At 43.0% G+C, this 10037-nt stretch overlaps 1 protein-coding gene across 4 annotated transcripts; it reads right to left on the reverse strand.

Moving 5' to 3' along the window:
• Positions 1-1197: 1197 nt before the first annotated feature.
• On the reverse strand, positions 1198-9509 carry MRPL51 (mitochondrial ribosomal protein L51). 4 transcript variants are annotated; one of them, XM_061565963.1, is made up of 4 exons: positions 9462-9509; positions 5959-6069; positions 5718-5825; positions 1198-3888 (listed from the first exon to the last, which is right to left on the reverse strand). In XM_061565963.1, exons 2-4 carry the CDS (start codon positions 6047-6049, stop codon positions 3692-3694), a joined length of 396 nt encoding a protein of 131 aa, XP_061421947.1. In that variant the 5' UTR covers positions 6050-6069; positions 9462-9509; the 3' UTR covers positions 1198-3691. The 4 variants fall into 4 exon arrangements, with proteins under 4 accessions (XP_061421947.1, XP_061421950.1, XP_061421948.1 ...); XM_061565966.1 differs by having other exon boundaries at positions 9447-9466; XM_061565964.1 differs by lacking the exon at positions 9462-9509 and adding an exon at positions 6464-7448.
• Positions 9510-10037: the final 528 nt, after the last annotated feature.

A 10037-nucleotide genomic window follows, 5' to 3' on the forward strand; every position in this document is an offset into this window, starting at 1 on the left:
TGCTTATGAACACATCTACTTCTTAATAATGTACAGCTTTGTGTAATGCCATCTGTAGAGCAGAGCATCTAAATTGACATTTTAATATGCACATTAAAAACAAGGAACAAAAATCTATAATTCACCCACCCCAAGACTACATATTGCAAATCAAACGTGGAAAAAATCAACCATTAGCCTCTTATGCCATGGAACAGTTTATTCCAACATGAGATGTACAGAGCTTTGGTAATGCATCTAATTTTGCCCAAGTACAAGTTAATCGAGAAAGATGAACGTCCTGTACGCAGTTCTCACGCTATTGCAGGCAAATGCCCTTCTCTTTTCACAAGATGTCTTACGCTTCGTTTGCTATGCGAGCTAAATTGCAAGCAATGGGGCACACCTAAAAGACCCCGTCCAATGATAAGCGACTAACCTATCGAGTTAACAGCTATCGAGGTCCCACCTCTCCGCTGTGTGGGGACAAAAGCAACGTTGAACGAGAAAACTTTTGCAAGGTCTCATCCACCTTGAGTTGGATCATAGGAGCTAGACGTGTTGAAATGGACTGACACTCAACTTGTTTCAGTACTATTCCAATTATCTGAGCAAATTGGACATTCCTTTTTTTAGATCACCGACTAAAATATACCCAGAGTAGAGAAATCCCGAGGCATTACGAGTGGGGTGGATTAGAAGGGGCAAAATGACCTGGTTTTTGGAGTGTAAATTTTCCACGTCTAAAAAAATTAATAAAACCACACACAAGCCGTGCACTCGCTTATCACCTGTACTATGCATAGCCGACACAGGGAATTTGCAAACTTTGGACTGGTTCTCAATGCCTCCATAAAAAGGCCCTCTATCCATGTACAGCATGTTGCTGGGTGTACGTTACCGACATCGCGTTGTGCCAAAATGCTTTATGTGTCACCAGGCCTTAACCAGATCAATCTTAACACCCCTGGTGGAAATACATCTCGGGGAGTGCTAGCAACAGCAGTTTAGGAGCAGCTTCATTACATTCTCCTTAGCACTTCTTTCTGTGGGGTTGGACTCATTTGTTTCCGTTGACACAAAATGTGTCGTCAGAATTTGGGAACCCAAAAAAAAGCAATCGGCAACTTAAAAGAGTCTGAGAAATCGTCAGTTGATTTAGCAAGAGCTCTCAGTTATATGTGTTGTGTTCAGTTCAATGGGAGATTTGAGCATACACACAGAAAACTGATTTGTTCTTTAATTTACAGAACTCGTAGTTATTTTACTTTAGGATTTGTCAAGACAGCAGGAGACAACGTTATAGTCTTGCAGATAAGAACGTGGGCGTTCACGTGGCAGCAGACAGCGCGATTTTGTTAACGCAACCATGCATGTCCGAGCAGGGGCACCGTTTGAACCGTAAAACTCAAGTAAACTGGCCGAGCGGTCTCTGGTTGAGTGGTCAGTATTGCTGACCACTCGATTATACGGCTGCATTTAGGACAGCGATCCATCTTGCCGGATGCGAGGCTGCAAGCTGGCGAGGAATGCAAATGAGAGTGTGCGAAAGACATTTGGGGCGTTATCAATGCTGCAGCGCAGGAGCACATATGGACTGTGAAAGGAACAATAATACATTGTTTTTTAATTAAAAAATTGGAACGATGCACGTGCTTCAAGAGCCACACTGTTTAATAAAACAAGATGTTTACTCACATGTTGTCATGCCACGACTGATTCACATTCCAGTGACATGAAAAAGCGGCCAACTCACTCGCTAAAAATAAACTGTTGATTGGAAATTGTTGCATGCCACGGATGGCAAACAGTGACCAGATGGAGTCCTTTTCCCAAAACATTCCCGAAATAAGCCAATTAATAATAATAAAAAATGGCAGTGTTGCACATTATCAAGTATTTACACATATATGCCATGTAAAAAAATGCATTCGTGTTTCAAATTCCAACAACTCTGAGATATTATTTTTTACGGGAATGTTAAGCATGTGGGCTGATTTTGATTTAAAGCTTTCGTGACTGCAGGGATTCATCTTCTTGGTTCTTTCGGTAAAGTCACGTAGAAGGGAAATTATAAAATAATACAAATAAAACATAACAAAATAAATATTCTCACGACGTTTCAGCCACAACACAAGCAGACGTCCTGAGGTGAAGAAACAGAGCTGTCGGAAAGACAGGACGGCTGCTTGTGTTGTGGCCGAAACGTCGTGATAATTTTTATTTTATTATGTTTTATTTGTATTATTTCCCTTCTATGTGACTTTACCGAAAGAACCAAGAAGATGTGGGCTGATGTTAACTGAAATGAAGTTTAAACCGTGCTGTCGAAAAAATGTCAATCGTCAGTTTATTTTTCATATGCATGAAATATATGCATTACAGTCATATGAAAATGTACGTGGACTGCATACAGTATATATAACAGAGAGCATTAACTCATCAAAAGTTACATCTTCGGCTAGGTTGCATTACGAGGGAGTACTAAAGGAAGTTTCGCCCAAATATGAACCCTGACAAAATAAATAATCGTTGTTTATACGTCTTGTTTACCATCAGGCTGACAAATTTAAACCCCAAGTTCACCTTTAAAAAAAGTGAAAGTTGCAAGTTAAAGAATGCAAATATACACGTATTCTGTTCGTATGAAAATAATCAGACGGTGACAAAGACATGTTAGAACAGGGCGAGTCCATTACCACATAACGGCCTGCTTGACAAGAGCTGCGTCGGTATTTCACGGGCAACTAAATGTCGAGGGATTTATCATTTTATTGTTTCCTTTATAAACTCCTTTTTTTCGAAATTCGCATTCAATGTTAACCCTTGACATCAGTTACTTCACCAACACTCAGGGAGGGAGGTTAAATCATGCCTTTGACCAACATAATCTTATTACTGCACGTATGCCACATTCAAATGCGAGGGCAGTAAAGATGAATGCAACGTCAAATGTAAGAAGCGCTACATTTTGCAAACAATTACCTAGGCTGTGTTCAATGAGTTCAAAGCTCCATTAACAAAGTTAAATCAGGAGCAATCAAGAGATATCGCTGAAGTAACACTGTACTAAGAACGTCCAGAAGCAACATCAATAACGTGTTCCTGACAAGAACAAGAAAATAAATGTAATTAATTACACTTCAAAACTTGCTTTGGACATTCTGTCACACAAAGCCTAGGTATGCAGCCACAAGAGCCATTTTCATTTGAGATTTTAATTCAAGTGACCATCTGTTTTGAATGTTCATTATATATACCAAATTGAATTGGACTGCATTCAACATTTACATCGTGCCTAATTCAGTGGGAATGGCACATACGATGCTGATACTCGATCACTGTACAATTCCTACCACGGACAACGAACGCAACTGAAGCCAATCAAGGCATGAAAAGTTGCGAATGTATAATCCTTGCATTAAACAATCTAAAATCAAACCCACAAATGAATCATCTCCGAGCGTCCAGTATAACCACGCGAGCAGGACGGTACGGCAAATTGTTTCATTTCACAAAGCTCGGTTATAATGTCAACGCAGAGCGCGTTAACGCACCTATTTACAGAGACAGAAAAAATATCCCAACGCGCTGTAGCTGAATAATCCCTTCGGATCGCCGCTCACAAAAAACGCACACTCCCACTGTCAGGCGACTGTCGAACGAGGCGGCGAACCAACAGACGACAGCACAACACCCAGCAGCGTCGTCCTCAGCGGTGCTTGCCGTAGCGGTTGAAGCGCTTGTACAGGAAGCGAATGCGCTTCTTCAGGTTGTGCTTATCCTCCTCGAACATGCGGCTGCCGACCCATCTCATCCGGCGGATGCAGCGCTGCAGCTCATTGCCCCTCCAGCCGCGCAGCCACGCGGGTCCGCTGATCAGCTCCTTCGGGTGCATCTTGAAGTCTCCTGCGCGCGAACACGCGGTGCAGGCACGCACGCACACCGCGTCAATCCCCGCGACGTCAGAGCGGGCGCGCTGGCGTGGCGCCACCAGTCTCGAACGGCACGAGCGAGGGGTAGCGGCGAGGTCAAACGCATCGCGTGGGGCAAGGCCAACGCCGGGAGTGGGAAGTCCGTGGTAGTAAAGGAGAGAACGACTAAAGGGTAGCAGGCTATGAAAAAGTAGCTGAAGGGCGGTTTCATTGTTTTTTTTTTGGTAATTATATACCGCAACTATACCCGACATCCCCTTTGTCAATCCACTGCTGGACGAAGGCTTCCACCTTGCTGTCTCGGTCATGGGGGGGGGTTTGACCTTACTTCACCACGCTGGTCAGTGTGGGTGGTGAAGGTTGGGGGTGGCGGCCCATGACTTGTTCAGATATCACCGATGCAATTGTATTTGCCTAAATTGGCCAAACTCAGTTCTGAGTGCAGTCCGCTAAACACCGTGCCACTTCTCCCACTACACACTCTAATTACGCGATTACTTATTAATGTGCAGCATAGAGATGCATTCACCAATTCAGCAGAGCCACACGTAATGTTGAGTAATACGTCAAGACAATTTAATTTCCCTTCACCATATACTGTATCTATTCTACGTGTCTATCTTACAAGGAACAACAACAATGTTTTACTTCTCTGCAGATGGAAGGCTGGGTATGTTTATACCCAATTAAGCCTTCAAGAGTTGAGCTGGAGTTAATTGAGTGTTGTAATGCAGTTGTCAGTGAGAAGCCCCACATCATCAGGCTGGTAAACCAGAGAGACCTGCCTGCTATCCACTGGGCACCCAGGACTCCAACACAGCTGTTGGCTTAATGTTCCTTCACAGGCATTATCCCCTGAACTTCAGCCTATCAGCCACAGGCAGTAAGGTTTTAAAAAAGACAAGGTTTCATGTTTCTATACACAGCATCAGTACAATCACTATGACGGCACGAAAGTCCTGTCTCACTAGCCTATACACATTTCTTTCTTTAGAAGCGACCCTGCAAGCGAAGGCTATACTGCACAACACTGCTATAAATCAGCAATAATGACACGACAGATAAAAGCCCTGCGGAAATGGCAACTGCGAGCAGTTAGTTTCTGTCCTCTAGCCTCAATATAAGGTTGGTTGGCTCTTCGTCCGAGTCACCTGCGTAACAGCAGCGCACAGCGCGTATTTGGGTAACAAGTGGCTGGTGCAAACAACCGATTATACCACCACATAAAATAGGTGGACGTCAGTGTACACACTAAATGCATCCAGCACCATTGCTATAAGATGCTGGATACAAAATAAACATCGCTCATTGATGTTTGTTCTTGCAAGAGTTTTTTTTTACCTGAGAGATAACGTTATAACGGCAATCGTACTCTATTTTATAAGCGTATGGATATCTGGCGGAGTGGTCCCGTGATGGATACTCGACACGCAACAAAATCACGATTCAAACGCCAATCACGTTCGACTCAGCAAATCACCTCAGTAGGGTCATTCAAACTTTTACCATTTTCTCGGAATTTGACCGTTGTAGTTTTTCCCCCCGAGAGGCTGGTCCTCCACAATTTGAATGCAGCATTTCTATCTCGGCCTCAAGAGCTGCCAATAGGTCTGAGCTCCACTCCAAGCTTGTTTTAGCACGACTTTGACTTTGGCAACAAACCGTGTCGCTAGGGATATGCCCGTTTGCCAGGAGCTACGTACACCAACACTTTGGTTCCAAATGAAATCTGGCTCTGCACAAGTGGCATCCGCCATCCAATTTCTAAAACTGCTTGCCATGGCCCTTCATGAGCACACTTACCGAGGATGCCAACGTTGTCATAGATGCCGAACAACGCCCGCTTCTCAGTCCACCGATCGACCTTCTGTGGCACCGGTGAAGCATGCGACTTAACCAAGCTTGTTGGTCCTGCGGGAGACGGCACACAAGCAGACTTTACTATGCGACAAAATCAAATAGGTCTTCAACGCTTTCAAAGGCACACTCTAAAGCGAGCCATCAGTTAATGTCCTAATGAACGTCAAAGGCAAGTGAAAAATACCGAGAGAAAACTCCCTAAGGCGCTGAGTGAAGGCAGATGGTCTCCATATCCCAAGCAGGAGTCTACCAAACGTTTGCTTGACCAAAGCCATTCTTCAGCACCCGGCTTTGGCTGCAAGAAAGGAACATCCATTATTAAAAATGTCAGTGTGTTACAGTGACAAGTATTGATTTTTGTGTATGTCAAGCTGTCAGCCGTGCAGTGCTCATTTTACACAATGCACTGAGGCTTGAATGCACCTCAAGGCCATCATAAAATGCAAAAACTCAAAGCCTATAGGAATTCTTTCGTGAACTCACAGCGCAGTGGCCGACCGGTTAGCGATCTTTCTTTTGGGTGAAATATTTCCAGTTCAAATCCACCTATGTCCACTTCTCCAGCAACGCACCATCATGTGTGTGCCCCTTAAGGTAATTTGTGTGAACGTAAAACATCCCCGAGGCTTTGTGTTCAAGAATAATTAATTGTATATGCCTCTTATATTTTTATTTCATGTGTAATGTACCAGAATGAGATTGCTTTTTTCTTGAATGTTTTGGTTCTGAAAGAGAGAGGGACAATTATTGCCCAAGTGCTACAAAGCATGTTTGGCATACGGTCAATTTATAATCAGAATCTTTATTTAGACTGCAGAAGGAATCCGATTAGCTATGAAGCTCTTTTTCACAGATGTCCACAGTATGGGCGAGTCAGCAGAATGATATACAAAATCAGGTATCAGGTATGCAACCTCCAATACAGTGTACATGTACAAGTATGCAGTCGTATGGAGACTCTGACAACCAAAAGAAAGTGGAATTTCTCACGTGACTCCACCAATGGAGGTGTGTACCGCCCCCATACTGATTTGAGCAGTGAGACACTATGCAAATTATATGCGGTATTATAATAGAATCTAATAATCACATGCTTTGATTGCTAGTCCAGGGGTCATCACTCTCCGTTGAACCACTGTACATCTAATGCTGGAATGGCCTCTTATCCACCTATAATGTCAATGAACGTGTCTAATGCTTAGACACCATATTATACACATTGCAAAAAAAGCAAGCCATTATTTTTTTTATAGGAAAGCCCAGGGATTGACAAGCAAAATAACAGGAGGCATTTTTTTCGAATTCGGTGAATTACAAGATTGTCTCGAACAAAACGCCACGAAGCAGTCCTCAAAGAGCCGCATGTGGCTTCGGAGCCGCAGGTTGCCAACGCCTGGTATGGCCAAAACGAGAAAAGGTAAAATCACCTTCAAGGAAATTGCTAAAATATTAATCATTTAACATAGAGTATAACAGCCACAACAGCGCCTTCTTGCAATTGGGACTCTTAATGGGTGTTCAGATGGGCAGCTGTTGGTCGTGAGTTCCCTTGGAGGATTGGTGTTTGCGCACTGAAACTTGGTTTACTTGAGTAGCTGTCAACTTTAGAATTTTTAAAACTTTCTTCTTGTATAAATAATATTACATTTATAGATAAATATTTTAGATTTTTATGGTTTGTATTTACACGATTGTGATGTTTCACCAATCGTGGCTTACAATCCCAATTTTTCCTTTGCAAAAAAAGGCCTTTCCTCAATGGGCTGATATTATAAATCATTATGATCAGGGCTTAATTTCTCAACCAGTATTTCCAAGATCACTCGTAAGACTGGAGGAGGTTGCACACTGTGTTGCGATCGAAAAGTCGTGGGGTTTTTGCTTTTATATTTTTTATTTAATTTTATTATGTTATTTTTATTTTTTATCTACTTGACTTTACCGAAAGAACCAAGAATATAGGTTGCACATGTCTAGTACCTACAGACATAGCGATATGTATACTTCATGTGGTGTGCCAGGTGGGGGAAATATTTGCCAGGTCATAGACCTGTTACAGACATGCCTGAATTTAAGCCCCAAATATCATGATAAAGACACGTTGGCAATCGGCTCGGGGACTATCTGTACTATGATACGCGTGGCATTGTCTCTGTACTGTTCGTCTTTTGTTGTTCTCTGGTCTGACACTGGTGAGACGAGGCCATAAAGAACAAAGCTGTTTCTGGTGTTTGCTAATCAGTTTAAAAAACCAATGTATATATTACCAGGGAATATTTGTTTTGCATGTTCACAAGTACATGTGGTGAACGCAGATTTGATTTCTTGCTAAAGGTATAATCTATTTGGTGTTTGAACATCTTAACACCTGTTTTATTGCCTGTTATTGTTTCATATCTAAATACTACTCGGTTAAAATTCATATTGATTTCTGCTGAAACCACTTAACATGCAGTTTTTCTTTCACGTTTAAAGCATACAGAGTAATGGACTCATTCCGAGGTGGATCGGTGGTGCAGTGGATTAGCCGACTGCACTATGAACCAGGTAACCCGAGTTTGATTCCTGGCTACGGCTAACATCGGCGGCGAGTGATGGCTAAACCCGGTCTTGCAAAATACCCCGAGTCTTTTTTTCTGCCAAGAGTCATTTGGATATTTACAACATCATTCGCGGGCCATACAAAATGATCAACCAAAAAATTAGCCCGTTAAATTTGGTCAAATATTTAACTCGCCCTTAATGCGATGGCTGGAACTGCTTCTCTTTGGGCGAGACGTGTGATGTTAGCCGGTATTGATGATGTTGTTGCTACTCGCAACTGTTTTTCCAGGTTTGCTCCTAGAATTATTGAATTTCGAGTTCCGCCTGCGGTTGCCTTGGCAGGGCCAGACACCCGTGCCCTCCTCACACCGCGGTGAGGTATGGTCACACGAGTACTCTACGACCAAAACAACACACCGCCACCAAAACCTGGACTTGGCACAAACTCTATCAAGCACGGGGTTATTGCGGAATAACGTCAAGAATTTACACCATTGGAACCTCATTTGCCAGTAAAAAATATGATAATTGTTTTTTTACCCTTCTATCTGGCAACAAAACGGACACCTTTTTTTACAAGGAGTCATGTTTGCATAGACCACAATACCTGCAGTCATAATGCAAACCAAAAAACATAACTGATAATGTATGCACTGTCCTTGAAGTTGATTGGTCCACACTCAGATAGAAGGGTAAAGAAACAATTATCAACGTCAAGAATTTGAAACTATGTTCGGCATCATCGTTGGCCTTGCTCATGCCACTGCTTTACGAAGGACTGCCTGGCCGGACGAGCACACGGGGACGTGTTACCGCGGTGCTTCCTCGTTACTCTGTTTGTGTACATCTAAATAGAACACTCATTTAAAAACAACAGCGCGGATACATTCGACCTTGAATCATTTGCAACCGCACGCTGATTTGGGCCTAAGCAACCGCCTCGCCTAGAACACACACAACACACACACGCAACACCACTCGATATTTTCAGACGGACACGCTCTCTCCGCTGCCAGGGAACTCGCAAGCAAGCAAGCGGCGGCTGGTGGCAGAGCACCATTTACGAGTTTACAATGCGAAGAAGAGGCGAAGAATATGAATAAGAGGCGAAGAGATTTAAAACATCACCGCGCGTGTCTGTACCTCTCAAGAACCGCACGCGCACTGGTGACCCCGGTGACCCCGGTGACGTCACAGGTGGGCGGGTCGTAATCGGAACTTCAAGCAAGAGCCGAGCGCTGTTATTTTATCGATTTATAGCTTTCGTGACTGCAGCCGGGATTCGTATTCTTGTTTTTTTCGGTAAAGTCACGTAGAAGGGAAATAATAAGAAATAATAACTCAATTTATATTTTTTATTTTTTTATTTCCCTTCTACGTGACTTTACCGAAAGAACCAAGAAGACGATGGCTTGTGTTGCGCCCGAAACGTCGTGATTTATTTTTTGTATTTTCTACCAACGTGACTTGACTGAAAGAACCAAAGAGTATGGGATTCCTGCAGTCACGAAAGCTTCAAATCAAGATTGAAGTGGCACTTATCTATACTATAAATACAACTTTGTTTTTTTTTTACCAGGTAAGGCCCACTGAGCTGTATCGCTCTTATTTTAAGAAGTGACCTGTCCACAAAGAAGCGGATGATCGTCATGTGGAAATGTATAGTAGGCAAATGCTCGAAAAGCGTGATGTTGCTTCTGAATGTGGAGGGAAAACCGA

This window comes from Lethenteron reissneri, chromosome 36 (assembly GCF_015708825.2).
Source record: "Lethenteron reissneri isolate LAM-NWPU_2019-01 chromosome 36, ASM1570882v1, whole genome shotgun sequence".
Taxonomy (NCBI): domain Eukaryota; kingdom Metazoa; phylum Chordata; class Hyperoartia; order Petromyzontiformes; family Petromyzontidae; genus Lethenteron; species Lethenteron reissneri.